The 20,336-nt window shown below is 44.7% G+C and overlaps 2 protein-coding genes across 3 annotated transcripts in view; both read left to right on the top strand.

Annotated features, from left to right (window-relative positions):
• LOC147008060 (uncharacterized) overlaps positions 1 to 13,619 on the top strand; it is a 34,117-nt gene extending 20,498 nt beyond the window's left edge. The window contains exons 3-6 of one of the 2 annotated variants that reach the window (XM_085865776.1): positions 1,216 to 1,383; positions 2,697 to 2,759; positions 5,765 to 5,941; positions 13,451 to 13,619. In XM_085865776.1, the coding sequence (XP_085721902.1) occupies positions 1,216 to 1,383; positions 2,697 to 2,759; positions 5,765 to 5,941; positions 13,451 to 13,479 (437 nt within the window). In that variant the 3' untranslated portion in view covers positions 13,480 to 13,619. Of the gene's footprint in view, positions 1 to 1,215; positions 1,384 to 2,696; positions 2,760 to 5,764; positions 7,688 to 13,450 lie in introns of those variants that run through there. The other variant, XM_085865774.1, reaches the window with a different exon arrangement.
• Positions 13,620 to 15,010: 1,391 nt separating this feature from the next.
• Positions 15,011 to 18,324, top strand: LOC147008059 (uncharacterized). The gene is made up of 2 exons (XM_085865766.1): positions 15,011 to 15,965; positions 16,347 to 18,324. Exon 2 carries the CDS (start codon positions 16,355 to 16,357, stop codon positions 18,020 to 18,022), a length of 1,668 nt encoding a protein of 555 aa, XP_085721892.1. The 5' UTR covers positions 15,011 to 15,965; positions 16,347 to 16,354; the 3' UTR covers positions 18,023 to 18,324.
• Positions 18,325 to 20,336: the final 2,012 nt, after the last annotated feature.

The following is a 20,336-nucleotide window of genomic DNA, read 5'->3' as shown; positions in this document are numbered from 1 at the left end:
AAGGGAAGTTTCACTCGAACCAAGCTAACATTTCCATGGTTAAAAACAAATCATCAAATTACCTCCACCTTTCTACCCAAGTGTTTCCATGAACCGGCTGACCACCCCGTCCCCTGATGCCTGACTGAATGAACTTAGAAAGGGATTTGTAATCTGTTCACAAAGCCGGCAATAACTCGTGTTCTCTTCACAGAAAACACCACCTTCCATACTCTCTTCAATCTCATTCCTCCATCCAGGTCTTCAAGACAGCTGTTCACCAACACCTCAAGTCATCCCCCCTTCCGAAACCATGATGTTTTCTACGCCCATTAAACCACCTCATACCCCTCTCCCAAAATCTTGTTTCTCTCTCCATGTTGTCCACCCTGTGCGCTCTCCCCAACCCCGCATCATGACCTGCATCCCTGCATCCCTTCTCCCTCTATCCTGCTGTTGGTTCCCTTTGTGATGTTTGTCCTCATTTGTTTTGGGCCCGAGCCCTTCCACGAGCCTCGACCGTGAACTGGCTTCTTCAAAAGATAAAATTTCCTTCGATACCGAATTTATTTGTGTTCCCACCATTTTCTGCTGACAGTCCCTTTCAACTGATTAATTGGGTGGTCGCTCGAGTACCCTTATTTTCACTTTTTCCGTCTGTCTGTTTGTTTGTTTGTATGTCTGTATGTCTGTCTGTCTGTCTGTCTGTATGTTTGTTTGTATGTCTGTATTTCTGTATGTAATGGACAGCTCTGGAGGCCAGAGGAATCAACCGATTTTGATGAAACTTGACAGGTTGGTTCATACCAGGATCGAGTTCTATGCTTTTGAGCACCGTTGCTATGGACTTTGACATTTTTTAAAAAATTCTAAAAAAATTAGTTTTTTTGAAAATCAAAAATCGGCTTCCAGGCTTTTTTGCGCATTATAATCAACCTCTTTGTCAAAAATTTTCAGCCCGATCCGTCAAAAACTGTATGACTAGTATGCAATTATGTCGCGACCACACATGTCGCCAACCGGCTTGTATTATTGTCGTTGAGATTGGCTTCTGAGTTTTAATATCAATGACGTCATTATTTAGAATTTTAATGGTTTGGTAGTTTTTCCCGTAACACGATCAATTGATGGGTTTTCCTGTTTCGTCGGTCACATGACCCGGTACGTGACGTTCACTCCGTAACGAGATCTTGTGGTTCCTGAAAGAGTCCGTTTAACGGATTGTTTGTGTTTCAGATGGTGTTGTGAAGGTGAAGAACGAGTCCGAGTTCGTCGATGATTCGTTCCCTCCATACGAAGGTTCGAACCACAAACTCATTCCCTCCACCACCGAAGGTGAAGGATCACGAGATCTCAACTGGTTGTGGACGGATTCGGATGAACCTTGGTGGACACGTTGGTTGGGTTCGTGTAGTAAATCCCTGCCGTTGTTAATTGAATCACCTTGTTGTCCTTTGTGAATTGTTACGTTTGAGGGGGGTTCATTAATATGTAATTGCATTCATATGGATGCATGGATGCATTCAAAGGGTAATTAGGATGTTTAATTAGGTATGCCATGCTGTTCGAGTTTACCAAGATCTCGATGTAATAAGTAGCAATTCAGTGGTGATAAGTTGTCTAGTAAATGTCCATTTCTTCAAGGGGGAAATGATAATTGTCACGTAATTAGATAGGGATACGGGATAGGGTAAGTGTGTCTGCGTAAACCCCTTTTAGTATTCTCTGGAGGCTTGCCGTGACGTCACAGGACAGTGCTGCGGATGGCTCCGCCCCGTGATCACGATTGGCGGAAGGCGACGGCGCAGGGCCAATAAAACGGCTCGATTGGAAGTGACGAGGACGGGAGGATAAAAAGGCTCTGTTCGGGGGAAAAGGTGAAGAGGAAGAAGATCGGGACAGAAAGACTTTTGGTGGAGGCTGTTGTGCGGAGAGCGTGCTTTTTGTTGGGCGTTTTCGATTCTGGTTTCATCATGTCTTGTAGCCTTGCTGAGCCTCGTGCCTCACCTTGGTTGGCTCTGGGGTTCTGCTGGCTCGGAGTACGGGGTCGAACGGCGGCGGACCTGCCTCCCTCTCCTGCTCGCAACTTGGCGCCAGAACTGGTTCCCTGGCGGCTGTGAGCGGACTTGGGCCAGGACCAGGAGGTCGACAGCACCACGGTGTCTCCTGCCCCTGACGAACGCAACGCCAGCTCGTCCGACGCCAATCCAGGGACTGTTGCGTTTACACCACGGGCCAGCCTGACCACCAGAACCAGCTACGTTGTGTGTGTGTGTGTGTGTGTGTGTGTGTGTGTGTGTGTGTGTGTGTGTGTGTGTGTGTGTGTGTGTGTGTGTGTGTACCTGGTGCCTTAGAGGGTTTGAGATTGGTATATCCATTGGAATTGTTTGTGTTTTCCCCACGCCCGAACCCACGCCACCATCCCGTCGAATCGCCCCGGATCCCTCTTCTTGCCGAGTCTTGTTATTTCTGGTTCGAGAAATAAACGTTATCAACTCAGTGAAAAGCGACTCGTGCCACCTTCCTCGTCCCGTTTGCGGTAGAGCGATTGAAACCGCCATCTTTGGGTTATAAATAAATAAACCGCCTCCATCGTTTCGGCTCATTCTACGTTGGCGGGACTGTTCAAGTCCCGTGGACGTCACAGAATGAATGTGATTGTTAAACTGTTAAACGTTCCTGACACACTTGGTTTTGTCCTTTTGTTTTTTTTCCAGATCTTGTTGTGAAAATGAAGATCAAATCTGAGTTTGTGGATGAATCGCCCTCTCAAGACAAAGGTGTGAACCTCATCGACATTGTAGTTATACCATTTACAAACAACGATTAATGTACATTGTACGGAGGTTGTTCTCCAGACAGACGTTGGACTTACCTTCATGACGTGTAGGTACTCGAACCCCAAGATCGTTAAGAAACCGAGTTTGTTTTGATCGTCGAGACGTTCACGGAGAACTTGTGGCCGATGGATGTGATGGAATCGATCGGTCACTGACATGCACTCACATCCATGAAAATACCGAGTACGAGTACACTGAATGGATCAGAACACAACAGAACAAAAGGAACGGCAGAGAGAGGGGGAAACACCAACAGCAGAGAGAGGGGGAAACACCAACAGCAGAGAGAAGGGGGAAACACCAACAGCAGAGAGAAGGGGAAACACCAACAGCAGAGAAAGGGGGGAAACACCAATAGCAGAGAGAGGCGGGAAACACCAACAGCAGAGAGAGGGGGGAAATGCCACAGCAGAGAGAGGGGGAAACACCAACAGCAGAGAGAGGGGGAAACATCACCAGCAGAGAGAGGGGGGAACACCAACAGCAGAGAGAGGGGGAAACACCAACAGCAGAGAAGGGGAAACACCAACAGCAGAGTCGAAGGCCAAGACAGAGGGCGGCAGACAAAAAATGTGTGTGGGGAGGAATTAGGTGGACAAGATGGATACAGAAGGAAACTCTCAGGAGGGAAACTTGAAATTTGGAAGGACGGGGTGTGGTTAATGAGGGCAGAAAAGATCATGGTTGTGAATGGGGCATGATTTGAGATGGTAGAGAACAGCTGTCTTCAAAACCTGGAGGGAAGAAGGGGATTCAAGAGAATGTGGAATTTGGTTACACAGGCAGGGAAAAAGAGGAACAAATGAGTGGAGGTGAGCATCAATCCTGGATTTAGGCAGTTCCATCAGAAGGACTGACCAGATTAGATCTGTGACTTGCTGCAGATACCGTCTAAACCTGTAATAACCTGTTTCATGGTCGAGTTGTCGATGACTGAACCGTCTCTCCCACGAGGTTTTCTTGTGAGAGTTCCCTGAAAATATCTGCTGTTCTTCGTTTCGCTCCAATCAGTTCTTCTGGCCATGTGCTTGTCAAAGTGGACATCTCTCTGGCTGATATCAGGGAACCACCTCAGCGCCGTTGAATCTGGCATTTCACTGAGGCCGACTGGCAGGGCCTTCAAACAGCCATCAAACTTCTCGACTGGTCTCCCATCGCTACTTTCTCTGACATCAAAACTCATCCTGGGAATTCTTTCAAAGAAACTCTCTCTCTCTCTCTCTCTCTCTCTCTCTCTCTCTCTCTCTCTCTCTCTCTCTCTCTCTCTCTCTCTCTCTCTCTCTCTCTCTCTCTCTCTCTCTCTCTCTCTCTCTCTCTCTCTCTCTCTCTCTCTCTCTCTCTCTCTCTCTCTCTCTCTCTCTCTCTCTCTCTCTCTCTCTCTCTCTCTCTCTCTCTCTCTCTCTCTCTCTCTCTCTCTCTCTCTCTCTCTCTCTCTCTCTCTCTCTCTCTCTCTCTCTCTCTCTCTCTCTCTCTCTCTCTCTCTCTCTCTCTCTCTCTCTCTCTCTCTCTCTCTCTCTCTCTCTCTCTCCCCCCCCTCTCTCTCTCTCTCTCTCTCTCTCTCTCTCTCTCTCTTTCTCTCTCTCTCTCTCATGCACAGATTTATGCCCTCTCTACAGTTGTCTGACCCTTCCTCCCGCACATGGTTCACTGAAGCTTGTGGCGAGGCAGTTGTCCTGAAACAGCTTGCCTCTGCCTCATGGAAAGCAAACTGAGGGTAATCTCAGTTCCTTCCACAAAGCTCGGAACAAGTGTGTACCTCCCTTCAGGAGATCCACGAAACAACATCTTTCTCATTTCAAGTCTGAACTCTCAAACCTCTCTCCCTCCTCCAAATCCGAGTGGCATCGAATCAAATCTGTTTCTGGTGTATGTTCCCCCTCCATCCCTTTCCTTACCTCAACTTGGGCGAACTGCTGACGCCATACGTGAAAAGCCTGAATGCTTAAACTCGATGTTTGCATCGAAATCTCCTGTCCAAAACCCATCGCTTTCTGCATCCACCTGACCCAGTCGCACCCAACTGCCCCTGGACACTGTGTCCTTTTCTCCTGACAAGGTGGAGAGCTTGCTGTCAAAACTTGACTCAGATTCTGCATTCGGTCCAGCGGCATCAGCCCACGTGTCCTAAAAACCTGCTCCTCTGCTCTTGCTCACCCTCTCTCTGTTCGATTCACCCTCTCATTTGTGAGCCAAGGGCCATCCATATCGAGCACCTAACTGTCTGCGGACGTCCTCCTGCAGTTGGGTCACTTTTTTTTAAGGAGGTTTGTGGCAAGATTTTCACTCCAGCCACCATAAAACCCTTCACTCCGCAAAACCCATAAATTCAAAGACATGGAGAGCTCCTCCTCTGCTGCTGCCCTGAGCAGGGCAACTCGCCAGATTATGGGATTGCGGCAAAGCCTTTGGGACCCCCACTCCTTGATGATAGGAGGAAAGGCACAGGTGTGTGTGTGAGTGTGTGTGTTTATGTATGTGTGTGTGTGAGTGTGTCTGTGTGTTTGTGAGTGTGTGTATGTTTGTGTGTATGTACGTGTGTGTGTGTATGTGTGTGTGTGTGTGTGTATATTTATGTGTGTGTATGTGTATGTGTGAGTGTGTGTATGTGTATGTATGTGTGTATGTGTATGTGTGAGTGTGTGTATGTGTATGTATGTGTGTATGTGTATGTGTGAGTGTGTGTATGTGTATGTATGTGTGTATGTTTGTATGTGTGTGTGTTTGTGTGTGTTTGGTTATCTCTTTCTCTCTCTTTCCTTGACTTTCTCAACCTCATCTTGCTCTCTATTTCTCTTCATTCCTTCTTTCTTTCCTTTTTCTCTCTCTCGTCTCCTCTCTTCCCACTACTCAAATTTTTTGCTCCAATTGGAGTACAATGTGTTTTCTGTATTAAATGTTTCATTCTAAAAGGGATTTATTAACCTCTTTGTGAATTTCCATTGCAGAGAAACAAATGAAAAAGGATTCTCGTTCCAAGTGTTCGCCGTTGGTCGACACTGAAGTTTCCTTCGATCATCACGTGACACGGACTCTTTGTCAGAACATTGATAAACTTATTGGTGTGTCCAACAACAACCAGAAGAACAATTCTCTCAACATCCTGAAAGAGAATGTCAATGGAGGTCAGAAACCACACAAGTGTTATGTGTGTTTGAAAGAATTTAATCGTTCATCACATTTAAATCAACATCAAAGAATACATACAGGTGTGAAACCCCACAAGTTTTCAACGTGCAGTAAGGCCTTTACTCAATCATCAGATTTACACAAACATCAAAAAATACATTCAGGTGTGAAACCCTACAAGTGTTCTGTGTGTGTGAAGGCCTTTAGTCGATTATCACATTTAAATGAACATCAAAATATACATACAGGTGTGAAACCCTATAAATGTTCTGTGTGTGTGAAGGCCTTTAGTCGATTATCACATTTAAATGAACATCAAAAAATACATACAGGTGTGAAACCCCACAAATGTTCTGTGTGTGTGAAGGCCTTTAGTCAATCATCAAATTTATATCAACATCAAAAAATACATTCAGGTTTGAAACCCTATAAGTGTTCTGTGTGTGGGAAGGCCTTTACTCAATCATCAACTTTATATCGACATCAAAAAATACATTCAGGTGTGAAACCCCACAAGTGTTCTGTGTGTGTGAAGGCCTTTAGTCGATTATCATATTTAAATGAACATCAAAAAATACATGCAGGTGTGCAACCCTATAAGTGTTCTGTGTGTGTGAAGGCCTTTTGTCGATTATCACATTTAAATGAACATCAAAAAATACATTCAGGTGTGAAACCCCACAAGTGTTCTGTGTGTGTGAAGGCCTTTAGTCAATTATCAAATTTAAACAAACATCAAAAAATACATTCAGATGTGAAACCCTAAAAGTGTTCTGTGTGTGTGTGAAGGCCTTTACTCAATCATCAACTTTCTATCGACATCAAAAAATACATTCAGTTGTGAAACCCCACAAGTGTTCTTGCGTGTGTGAAGGCCTTTAGTCGATTATCACATTTAAATGCACATCAAAAAATACATACAGGTGTGAAACCCCACAAGTGTTCTGTGTGTGTGAAGGCCTTTACTCAATCATCAACTTTATATCGACATCAAAAAATACATTCAGGTGTGAAACCCCACAAGTGTTCTGTGTGTGTGAAGGCCTTTAGTCGATTATCACATTTAAATGGACATCAAAAAATACATACAGGTGTGAAACCCCACAAGTGTTCTGTGTGTGTGAAGGCCTTTACTCAATCATCAACTTTATATCGACATCAAAAAATACATTCAGGTGTGAAACCCCACAAGTGTTCTGTGTGTGTGAAGGCCTTTAGTCGATTATCACATTTAAATGCACATCAAAAAATACATACAGGTGTGAAGTCCCAAAAGTGTTCTGTGTGAAGGCCTTGACTCAATCATCAGGTTTAAACAAACATCGAAAAATACATACAGGTGTGAAACCCTTCGAGTGTTCTGTGTGTAAAGGCCTTTACTCAATTAACAAGTTTAAAGAAAGTTTAAGCCGTATAAGTGTTCAGTGTTCTGAGTGAAACGAGGCACCGGAAGCGGACATTGAACTCGTGTACAAATTGAAAAGGACAACATTCCTGAAGGAGTTGTGAGTTTGGCCTAAATAATGACGATATGATGTTCATTGATTAAAATCTCACACAAAACCAGAATTGTGAAAACATGATGCCAAAGGTAGAGAAATGGAACACTTGGACTCAACACATGTTCCAAATGCACGTTGTTATGTTAATTTTAATTAAAACATAATTTTAATGTTATGTAAAACAAGTTAATTTTGTTTTCATTCATCTTTGTTTTGTTTATTAAACTGTTTTTCAATTCATCGATGATTCTTGTGATTGATAAATGATTCTGGCATGGAAGCCTGAGTCGTCCAAGTTTGAAGTGGTTCCTTTGCACCAAGCTGTGTTCCATTGGTGGGTATCTTTCTATTTCTGGACCAAGAAACCAACCAACATCGGTCATTGCTCTGCCACAAAGTGTGGAAATCTCAAACCCGTGCATGAAGTCGTGGAATCGAACTTGTATCAGTCGGTGTAAGAACAATGCCATAATGTCGATGGTAAAAGGAGAGAACTCAAGTGTCTGACTGGATGGAATACTTTACTCCTGAGAGACGTGAGAATCCTACTATGGTAAAAACAATGATAAAGAAGCTTAGAATCTTGTAGAGACGATTTCTGAAAGTAAGAGGAATAAAAATCAGGGAGGGGAGAAAAAGAAAGCAGGGAGGGGGGGCGAGGAAGGGTGGGGGAGAAAGTGAAGGGGGGGGGGAGACTAGGCCGTGTGATGTGAGAGGAAGTGAAGGCAGACCTGCAGTGGAGCATTAATTACGATTCAACTCATCAAAATCCTGCATTGAATAACAGTGAAAATAGAAACAAAATAATGTCTGAAATCCATTTTCTACCAGTCATACCATAAATCCGGCTCAGAAACAAACACTGGCCAGACATGTTCGGACACAAACACCACCCGGACGTATCTAGACCGACGCTTTTGGGAGTTAAACCGCTTCAATGCGTCTGAACATAAACTCCCGTCCAGACATTTACACTGCCTGACACGTTCGGAGACAAACACCGCCTGGACACTTTCAGAGACAAACACCGCCCGGAGGCAAGCCGTTCGGAGAGTAACTCCTTCCCTTCCCATTCGGAGACAAACACCGCCCGGAGGCAATCAGTTCGGAGAGAAACTCCTTCCCTTGCCCTTGGGAGACAAACACCGCCTGCACACGCTCGGAGACAAACACCGGCCGGAGGCAAGCCGTTCGGAGAGAAACTCCTCTTCCCATTAACAAGATTTCAGGTCCACTCAATGAAAATTGACAATTTTATTCAAACTTGACCTTTTCGGATCTTTGACCTAAAAACCAGAACAAAAAAAAACAAACAGAAAAAGAACGCAGAGAAAATACAGAAAAAAACCCTATAAAAAAAAACCAGTAAGAAACCAGAAAAAAACATTTAAAAATCCAGAAAAATACAAAAAATAAAGAACCAGAAGAAACAAATTACCAGAAAAAAAAACAAACAGAAAAAAAGAACAGAAAAAACAGGGTATTAAATAATCATTTTTTGGCTGCTGAACCATGCCTTGACTTGAAACATTTCCATCTGGGTCATCACCTCAAAAATTTCAAACTGAGCCGAATTCCAAAATCTAAGATGCAGAATTGAACTTAGCAGCAGTTCTGACTGTAAGAAAAGTGTTTGTTTGTCCAATTTGGACATGTTTGATATTTCGGGCATCTCCGGGCGGTGTGTGTTTAACACGAGGTGTGTGTCGGTGATCGCGAATCGCTTGTCAACTCGCCACCTCCTTGGGAAAGGCACTGTGAGATCGTCCAAGGGTTGGTGCACAAACATCGACGTACGCCCTGCCTGTGAAACAACAGCATGGTAGTTTATCGCCGAGTCAAGATTCAAACTCACGATGGACAGTGTTTTACACTGACAGCTCCATTACAGAGGAAGAATCAGAAAACCAATAAGAGGTATGTGAGGAGTGCTATTTTATGGTCACATCCGATCCATAATTAATACATAGATATATATATATATATATATATATATATATATATATATATATATATATATATATATATATATATATATATATTGTTGTGGTTACCAAATTCGCAAACCACCATTCAGGTCCCTTAGGTGAGGTATCTCGGTAAGTATATGTGTAGTTAGGCCCAAACCCGTTGTCTAGTGGGAATACATGTCATTCATGCGTGCTGCGACTCTTCAGGATAGCCGTTTTTCTTTTACTATCTTTATTTTGGACCAACCGCCATTGTTACCACCACCAACCACAACATCAACCACCCACCGCGGCGCCGCTTCACGTCACACCTCGCAACCGTCACATCGCCACCGTTCTTGCGCCGCTTGTGGGTACCGGTGTTGGACTCGTGCAGGGCGCGCGCCGAACAGCGTGTACAAAACCACGGATTTTCAGCTCCAAAAACGGATCAAAAATGACACACGCCCACTTTTGTTCCGTCCAATCGGTGAGCGAGGGGCGATTTGGCCCCGCCTCCAGGGCGTTGGAGGGCGATCGCTATATGCAAATTTATGGATCAAAATGCATTCACGCCCACTTTTTCTCGGGCCAATGGGGAGCGAGGTGAAAGGTCGAAGGCAGGGGGTCAAAGATGAGAGAGCGAAGCCACGGGGCTTATATAAGCGACCGCGTTCGTCAAGTCAAGAGAGTTAAGACTTCGCAGTCGGTGGAGTTGGGAAGAAGAAGCAAGAAGGAGTTGGTCGTCGTCGTCGTCGTGTGCGTTGGAGTCGGAGCGAAGAGGACGGAGCTGTGGAGAGGCGGCGAGGGCAGACGAGGGGGTGCTCGCGGCGTGCCGGGAGCTGCACACCAGGGAGGCCGACGGCGCGACCTGGTCGAGGTGGAGACGCTCGTCGCGGGACTCGAGGCAGAGTCGAAATCCTCCTTTCCCCCGAGCATCAGCAACCCCCTCCTGTTTCCCCCCCGCGCTGAGATAGTGCGACCAAGGGGCCCCTTTCCCACCCCCTACCAGACACTGTCCGCGAGGCCCGCGGAGTTGAGGCACCATCGCCGCTCCGCGTCTCATCACCAGACGGGTAGGCCCGACCCGGTCTCGGCCTCAGGCCCGCCTCATCCTTGAGGGTTCTCTTTTCTTTTTCTTGGTTTTGGATATGTGTTGTCGGCGCCGTCTGTGAAGTAAAATTGTATAAGTGTTGCCGTGTGCTCGCGTAATCGGTATTAGATCTGCATTGTCGCATTTGCTTTTTGTGTAAAATTGCATTGTGTTTCTTTTCCTTTTCTATGTGCGGTTTTATTGAGGGACCACAGGGGCTGATAGGCTGAATTTGTTGACCGGGAAAGGTGGAAGATAAGGATATCCAAGTGAAATATGGGGAAGCAGGTTCGAGTCCTGTATTCTGTGGTAATAAAAATAGGTTAGGGTCCTGTAGAAACGAGGGAACAGGTTGGAATCCTGTACCATAAAGGGGAGGGTTAAAGGCCCGTCCATAAGAGAGAAGGCTAAAGGCGATTGAGTGGAGCGGGACTTTGATCCTGCACATTAAAGAGAGGAAAGAAAGCTATCAGGCGGTATGCAACAAAGGGGGATTTTGATCCCGTGATAAAAGGAGACAAGACTAAAGCTTTAGGCAGTTGACAAGTTAAGAACATAAGATGGGGAATAACTCTGCAAAGAACATAGAACCCAAAGGAACAACACTTAAAGTTACCGGTGAAAGTGGAAAACACTGGAGAGCGTTTGCAGCGTGGCTAACGGAGTCACAAAGTGAGACAGAACATTAGCGATTCGATTCAGAGGGAATCTTGAACCAACGGGAAAAAAAAACACAAAGTTAATGAGCCAGGAGAAGGGCTGTTTGTAGAGTTACCTGTTTGGATGTATTTGTGAACACAATGTGGTGGGGAAGGTTGAGTTTTGTGTTGGAGGTAAGTTGAGTGTTCCAACCTGTGTGTGTGTGTGTGTCTGTGTGTGTGTGTCTGTGTGTGTGTCTGTGTGTGTGTGTGTGTGTGTGTGTCTGTGTGTGTGTGTGTGTGTGTCTGTGTGTCTGTGTGTGTGTGTGTATGTGTGTGTGTGCGTGTGTGTCTGTGTGTGTGTGTCTGTGTGTGTGTGTGTGTGTGTGTGTGTGTGTGTGTGTGTGTGTGTCTGTGAGTGAACTCGATAGGGAATTGTATAATTAAAACCACTTCGGCGGACAGTTTGGAGATTATGTGTGAGAATTCCCTGCAGTACTCGTGCTGTGGGATGCCAAATGGACCAAGGCTCGGGTTTTCTCATGGTCCGATAAACTCTGTATGCTGTTTTGGCTTTGAACACTGTACGTGATACGTGATAAATGGATGGTCTCCTCGGAGCATCATTTTGATTTAAATTCAAATTCAGTTCTGTTTCCACCATGCATGTTTTGTAAGGCTGATCGACGTTACGGGTTCGTTTTAACGTCAGTTTCAATTCTGGTTTCATTGTTGGTGGTCATTAAGCATATTTTATACTTGATTTTCGTAAATCTGGGAAAAAAGCTGATATTTTATGGGGTTTTGCGAGTCACGTGACGTGCCGTAGGATTTAACAGGCGTGCCGAAAGCACGAAATCGTCCCGTCGAGGCCCCCCCCCTCCCCCCCCGAATGATCTGCTGGTTACCCATGTCTGTGTGTAGCTGTAAGTAAGTCAACCCCCGATAATCATCTGCTCTTTGTCTCTTTCCTGGCATTTTGATTGATTTTGCTTTGAAATGTATTCTTTATTTACCTCAGAAAATAAAAAGTTCTTATTTATTTATTTTAATATTAATAAATCATTTGTTTACTTCCAACCTGTCCATGTTTGTCCTTTCCTTCCATTGGTCCAGCATTGTCCGAACCGAGATAGACTGGGAGGTAATTATCACAGATTTGACCAAAAATAGTCAGCACGTACCAGCAGTTAAAACGCTCGGCCGCCCTAATTAAAATCTAATCGAGATAACATTGGTGCTTTGCCGAGGGCACGCTCCCCGCTCAGGTAACCACGTGACCTCCAGTTAAACGGCGTGATTAGACGGTGGGCACTGGAATTCGTGGTTAACGGGGTGGCGTTCGTGGTTCTAAAACAACCCACCGTACCACAACGTGAATTGTGAACGATGGTCCCAGGTCCGGCTCTACCGAGGACAACCGGGGATTAATCCCTCTGAGTGATAAGCTGGTGTCTCGGTGTCCGTGGCTGCAGCAATATCTGTCTATCTATCCAAGTTGTTTCACCCTCACTTGATTTTGGGAAATCCATTCAAAGGGAAGTTTCACTCGAACCAAGCTTACATTTCCATGGTTAAAACCAAATAATCAAATTACCTCCACCTTTCTATCCAAGTGTTTCCATGAACCGGCTGACCACCCCGTCCCCTGATCCCTGAACTGAATGAACTGAGACAGGGATTTGTAATCTGTTCACAAAGCCGGCAATAACTCGTGTTCTCTTCACAGAAAACACCACCTTCCATACTCTCTTCAATATCATTCCTCCCTCCAGGTCTTCAAGACAACTGTTCACCAACATCTCCAGTCATCCCCTTTCCAAAACCATGATCTTTTCTCCCCCCATTAAACCACCTCACACCCCTCTCCCCAAATCTTGTTTCTCTCTCCATGTTGTCCACCCTGTGTGCTCTCCCCAACCCCTCATCGTGACCTGCATCCCTTGTTTGTCCGTCTCCGTCGACATTCTCCCTCCGTCCTGCTGTTGGTTCCCTTTGTTATGTTTGTCCTCATCTGTTTTGGGCCCGAGCCCTTCCATGAGCCTCGACCGAGTATTGGCGTCTTCAAAAGATAAAATTTTCAACTGATTAATATCATTGTACTTCAGATTGGCTTCTGAGTTTTAATATTAATGACGTCATTATTCAGAATTTTAACGGTTTGGTAGTTTTTCCCGTAACACGATTAAGTGATGAGTTTTCCTGTTTCGTCGGTCACGTGACCGGGCGGCGCGAATCTGCCGCTGAGAAACGGTGAATATATCGTGATCACGTGATTTGTTTTTCCGGAATACTTCAGGTTCTCCCCTCGTGTTCCTCACAGTCTCCTGCAGGGAGGACGATGCGCGATGATCCGAGATCTCTCGGTCGAAGATCACAAAGCGAACACCCCGGATCCACGAACGGCTTCGATGGAGGAAACACGGTCGATCCCGGAGTCCGTCCCTCACACAGCGGGTCCATGGTCGGGTCACCCGAGGATAAGGAGTCCGGACCCGGTACGTGACGTTCTCTCGGTAACGAGATCTTGTGGTTCCTGGATGTTTCCTTTTCACGGATTGTTTGTGTTTCAGATGGTGTTGTGAAGGTGAAGATCGAGTCCGAGTTCGTCGATGATTCGTTCCCTCCATACGAAGGTTTGAACCACAAACTCATTCCCTCCACCACCGAAGGTGAAGGATCACGAGATCTCAACTGGTTGTGGACGGATTCGGATGAACCTTGGTGGACACGTTGGTTGGGTTCGTGTAGTAAATCCCTGCCGTTGTTAATTGAATCACCTTGTTGTCCTTTGTGAATGAATGTGATTGTTAAACTGTTAAACGTTCCTGACTCACTTGGTTTTGTCCTTGTTTTTTTTCCAGATCTTGTTGTGAAAATGAAGATCAAATCTGAGTTTGTGGATGAATCGCCCTCTCAAGACAAAGGTGTGAACCTCATCGACATTGTAGTTGTACCATTTACAAACAACGATTAATGTACATTGTACGGAGGTTGTTCTCCAGACAGACGTTGTACTTCCTTTCATGACGTGTAGATACTCGAACACCAAGATCGTTTAGAAACCGAATTTGTTTTGATCGTCGAGACGTTCACGGAGAACTTGCACGTGGCCGACGGATGATGGAATCGATCGGTCACCGACATGGACTCACATCCAGGAGGGAAACTTGAAATTTGGAAGGACGGGGTGGGGTGGGTGTTAACGAGGGTAGAAAAGATAATAGTCATGCATGGGGGATGATTTGAGATGGTGGGGAACAGCTGTCTTCAAAACCTGGAGGGAAGAAGGAGATTGAAGAGAATGTGGAAGTTGGTGACACAGGCAGGGAGAAAAGAGGAACAAATGAGTGGAGGTGAGCAGCAATCCTGGATTTAGGCAGTTCCATCAGAAGGTCAGGCCGGATTAGATCTGTCACTTGCTGCAGATACCGTGTAAACCTGTGATAACCTGTTTCATGGTCGAGTTGTCTCTGACTGAACCGTCTCCCCCCACCAGGTTTTCTTGTGAGAGTTCCCTGAAAATATCTGCTGTTCTTCTCCACTCCAATCAGTTCTTCTGACCACGTGCTTCTCAAAGTGGACATCTCTCTGGCTGATATCAGGGAACCACCTCAGCGCCGTTGAATATGGCATTTCACTCAGGATGACTGGCAGGGCCTCCAAGCAACCATCAAACTTCTAGACTGGTCTCCCATCGCTACTTTCTCTGACATCAACTCATCCTGGGAATTCTTTCAAAGAAACTCTCTCTCTCTCTCTCTCTCTCTCTCTCTCTCTCTCTCTCTCTCTCTCTCTCTCTCTCTCTCTCTCTCTCTCTCTCTCTCTCTCTCTCTCTCTCTCTCTCTCTCTCTCTCTCTCTCTCTCTCTCTCTCTCTCTCTCTCTCTCTCTCTCCCTCTCTCTCTCTCTCTCTCTCTCTCTCTCTCTCTCTCTCTCTCTCTCTCTCTCTCTCTCTCTCTCTCTCTCTCTCTCTCACTCATGCACAGATTTATCCCCTCTCGACAGTTGTCTGACTCTTCCTCCCGCACATGGTTCACTGAACCTTGTGGTGAGGCAGTTGTCCTGAAACTGCTTCTCTCTGCCTCTTGGAAAGCAAACCCAACTGAGGGTAATCTCAGTTCCTTCCATAAAGCTCGGGACAAGTGTGTACCTCCCTTCAGGAGATCCACGAAACAACATCTTTCTCATTTCAAGTCTGAACTCTCAAACCTCTCTCCCTCCTCCAAATCCTGATGGCATCGAATCAAATCTGTTTCTGGTGTATGTTCCCCCTCCATCCCTTCCCTTACCTCAAATGGTCGCACTGCTGACGCCAAATGTGAAAAGCCTGAATGCTTAAACTCGGTGTTTGCATCGAAATCTTGTGTCCAAAACCCATCGCTTTCTGCATCCACCTTACCCAGTCTCCCCCAACTGTCCCTGGACTCTGTGTCCTTTTCTCCTGACAAGGTGGAGAGCTTGCTGTCAAACCTTGATTCAGATTCTGCATTCGGTCCAGACGGCATCAGCCCACGTGTCCTAAAAACCTGCTCCTCTGCTCTTGCTCACCCTCTCTCTGTTCGATTCACCCTTTCATTTGTGAGCCAAGGGCCATCCATATCGAGCACCCACCTGTCTGCGGACGTCCTCCTGCAGTTGGGTTACTTTTTTTTAGGAGGTTTTTGGCAAGATTTTCACTCCGGCCACCATAAAACCCTTGACTCCGCAAAACCCATAAATTCAAAGACATGGAGAGCTCCTCCTGTGCTGCTGCCCTTTGCAGGGCAACTCGCCAGATTGTGGGATTGGAGCAAAGCGTTTGGGCACCCACTCCTTGATGATAGGAGGAAAGGCACAGGTGTGTCTGTGTTTGTGAGTGTGTCTGTGTTTGTGAGTGTGTGTGTATGTGTGTGAGTGTGTCTGTGTTTGTGAGTGTGTGTATGTGTGTGTATGTATGTGTGTATGTGTGTGTATGTGTGTGAGTGTGTGTATGTGTGTGTATGTATGTGTGTATGTGTGTGTATGTGTGTGTGTGTGTGTGTATGTTTGGTTATCTCTTTCTCTCACTTTCCTTGACTCTCTTTCTCTTCATTCCTTCTTTCTTTCCTTTTTCTCTCTCTCTCGTCTCCTCTCTTCCCACCACTCAAATTTTTTGATCCAATTGCAGTACAATGTGTTTGTTGTATTAAATGTTTCATTCTAAAAGGGATTTATTAACCTCTGTGAATTTCCATTGCAGAGAAACAAATGAAAAAGGATTCTTGTTCCAAGTGTTCCCCGTTGGCCGACACTGAAGTTCCATTCAATCATAACGTGACACGGACTCTTTGTCAGAACATTGAGAAACTTATTCGTGTGTCCAACAACAACCAGAAGAACAGTTCTCTCAACATCCTGAAAGAGAATGTCGATGGAAGTCAGAAACCACACAAGGGTTATGTGTGTTTGAAAGAATTTAATCGTTCTTCACATTTAAATCAACATCAAAGAATACATACAGGTGTGAAACCCCACAAGTGTTCAACGTGCAGTAAGGCCTTTACTCAATCATCAGATTCACACAAACATCACAGAATACATTCAGGTGTGAAACCCTACAAGTGTTCTGTGTGTGCGAAGGCCTTTAGTCGAATATCACATTTAAATGAACATCAAAAAATACATTCAGGTGTGAAACCCCAAAAGTGTTCAACGTGCAGTAAGGCCTTTACTCAATCATCAGATTCACACAAACATCACAGAATACATTCAGGTGTGAAACCCTATAAATGTTCTGTGTGTGCGAAGGCCTTTAGTCGAATATCACATTTAAATGAACATCAAAAAATACATTCAGGTGTGAAACCCCAAAAGTGTTCAACGTGCAGTAAGGCCTTTACTCAATCGTCAGATTTACACAAACATCAAAGAATACATTCAGGTGTGAAACCCCACAAGTGTTCTGAGTGTGTGAAGGCCTTTAGTCGAATATCACATTTAAATGAACATCAAAAAATACATTCAGGTGTGAAATCCCAAAAGTGTTCAACGTGCAGTAAGGCCTTTACTCAATCATCAGATTTACACAAACATCAAAGAATACATTCAGGTGTGAAACCCTACAAGTGTTCTGTGTGTGTGAAGGCATTTACTCAATCATCAACTTTATATCAACATCAAAGAATACATTCAGGTGTGAAACCCTATAAGTGTTCTGTGTGTGTGAAGGCATTTAGTCAATCATCAGGTTTATATCACCATCAAAAAATACATACAGGTGTGAAACCCCACAAGTGTTCTGTGTGTTTGAAGGCCTTTACTCAATCATCAAATTTATATCAACATAAAAAAATACATTCAGGTGTGAAACCCCACAAGTGTTCTGTGTGTGTGAAGGCCTTTAGTCGATTATCACATTTAAATGAACATCAAAAAATACATTCAGGTGTGAAACCCCAAAAGTGTTCAACGTGCAGTAAGGCCTTTACTCAATCATCAGATTTACACAAACATCAAAGAATACATTCAGGTGTGAAACCCTACAAGTGTTCTGTGTGTGTGAAGGCATTTACTCAATCATCAACTTTATATCAACATCAAAGAATACATTCAGGTGTGAAACCCTACAAGTGTTCTGTGTGTGTGAAGGCATTTACTCAATCATCAACTTTATATCAACATCAAAGAATACATTCAGGTGTGAAACCCTACAAGTGTTCTGTGTGTGTGAAGGCCTTTACTCAATCATCAAATTTATATCAACATCAAAGAATACATTCAGGTGTGAAACCCCACAATTGTTCTGTGTGTGGGAAGGCATTTAGTCAATCATCAAGTTTATATCGACATCAAAAAATACATACAGGTGTGAAACCCCACAAGTGTTCTGTGTGTGTGAAGGCCTTTATTCAATTATCAAGTTTAAAGAAAGTTTAAACCGTATAAGTGTTCTGTGTTCTGAGTGAAACGAGGCACCGGAAGCGGACATTGAACTCGTGTACAAATTGAAAACGACAATATTCATGAAGGAGTTCTGAGTACCAGTAACTTTGGCCTAAATAATGACGATATGATGTTCATTGATTAAAATCTCACACGAAACCCAGAATTGTGAAAACATGATGCCAAATGTAGAGAAATGTCACACTTGTACTCGACACATGTTTCCCGATGCACGTTGTTATGTAAAACAAGTTAATTTTGTTTTCATTCATCTTTGTTTTGTTTATTAAACTGTTTTTCAATTCATCGATGATTCGTGTGATTGATAAATGATTCTGGCATGGAAGCCTGAGTTGTCCATGTTTGAGTGGTTCCTCTGCACCAAGCTGTGTTCCATTGGTGGGTATCTTTCTATTTCTGGATCAAGCAACCAACCAACACAGGTCATTGCTCTGTCCCAAAGTGTGTAAATCTCAAACCCGAGCATTAACTTGTGGAATCGAACTTGTATCAGTCGGTGTAGGAACAATTCAACAATGTCGATGGTAAAAGGAGAGAACTCAAGTGTCTGACTGGATGGAATACTTTACTCGTGAGAGACGTGAGAATCCTACCGGGATAAAAACTATGATAAAGAAGCTTAGAAGTCTTATAGAGACGATTTCTGAGAGTAAGATGAATAAAAATCAGGGAGGGGAGAAAAAGAAAGCAGAGAGGGGGAGCGAGGAAGGATGTGGGAGAAAGTGAAGGGGGGAGACGAGGCAGTGTGAGGTGAGAGGAAGTGAAGGCAGATGTGTAGTGGAGCATTAATTACGATTCAACTCATCAAAATCCTTCTGCATGGAATCACAGTGAAGATAGAAACAAAATAATGTCTGAAATCAATTTTCTTCCAGTCATACCATAAATCCTGCTCAGAAACAAACATTGGCCAGACACGTTCGGACACAAACACCACCCGGACGCATCTAGAGCCAAGCTTTCCCGAGTTAAGCACCGCTCCAATGCGTCTGGACATAAACTGCTGTCCAGACATAAACACTGCCCGACACGTTCGGAGACAAACACCGCCTGGACACTTTCGGAAACAAACACCGCCTGGAGGCAAGCCGTTCGGAGAGAAACTCCTTCCCTTCCCCTTCGGAGACAAACACCGCCTGGACACGTTCGGAGACAAACACCACCCTGAGGCAAGCAGATCAGAGAGAAACTCCTTTCCTTCTCCTTCGGAGACAAACACCGGCCAAAGACAAGCAGTTCAGAGAGAAACTCCTTCCCTTCTCCTCAAGAGACAAACACCGCCCGGAGGCAAGCTGTTCGGAGAGAAACTCCTTCCCTTCTCCTCCGGAGACAAACACCACCCTGAGGCAAGCTGTTCGGAGAGAAACTCCTTCCCTTCTCCTTCGGAGACAAACACCGCCCGGAGGCAAGCTGTTCGGAGAGAAACTCCTTCCCTTCTCCTTCGGAGACAAACACCGCCCGGAGGCAAGCTGTTCGGAGAGAAACTCCTTCCCTTCCCGTATACAAGATTTCAGGTCCACTTTATGAAAATTGACAATTTTATGCAAATTTTACCTTTTGTGATCTTTGACCTAAAAACCAGAAGAAAAAATATAAACAGAAAAAGAAGGCAGAGAAAATACAGAAAAAAATTTAAGAAACCAGAAAAAAACATTCAAAAATCCAGAAAAATACAAAAAAAAAAGAACCAGAAGAAACAAACAGAAAAAAAGACCAGAAAACAATCCTGAAAAAAATAGGGTCTTCATTCACCATTTTTTTTGGCTGCTGAACCATGCCTTGACTTTGATCAGGCCACAACGATTTCTCAACCACAAAATTTTCTTTCAATTTCCTCACTCATATTATCGAATGCGTGATCATAGCTATGAATCGCTGAGTACATTGCAATGCTTTTAAATGCCCGGAGACACCAGTGTTCGTGGCTTTATTTAATTTCCATCCGGGTCATCACCTCCATAATTTACAATTATGCTGAATTACAAAATCTAAGATCCAGTATTGAACTTAAAGGCAGTTCCGACTGCTAGAAAAGTGTTGGTTTGTCCAATTTGGACATGTTTGATATTCCGAGCGTCTCCAGGAGGTGTGTGTTTAACACGACGGGTCAGTGATCGCGAATCGCTTGTCAACTCGCCACCTCCTTGGGAAAGGCACTGTGAGATCGTCCAAGGGTTGGTGCACAAACATCGACATACGCCCTGCCTGCGAAACACCAGGATGGCAGTTTATCACCGAGTCAAGATTCAAACTCACGATGGATAGTCTTTTACACAGATAGCTCCAT

This window comes from Eptatretus burgeri, chromosome 22 (assembly GCF_056783735.1).
Source record: "Eptatretus burgeri isolate ZD-2024b chromosome 22, Ebu_testis_v1, whole genome shotgun sequence".
In the NCBI taxonomy this organism is placed as follows: Eukaryota; Metazoa; Chordata; class Myxini; order Myxiniformes; family Myxinidae; genus Eptatretus; species Eptatretus burgeri.
Note: the sequence above shows the minus strand (reverse complement) of the source record. Positions and strands in the feature narration are given on the sequence as shown.

What these genes read in the sequence shown, in the direction of transcription:
- LOC147008059 (XM_085865766.1), top strand. Translation starts at nt 16,355, where the DNA reads ATGAAAAAGGATTCTTGTTCCAAGTGTTCCCCGTTGGCCGACACTGAA.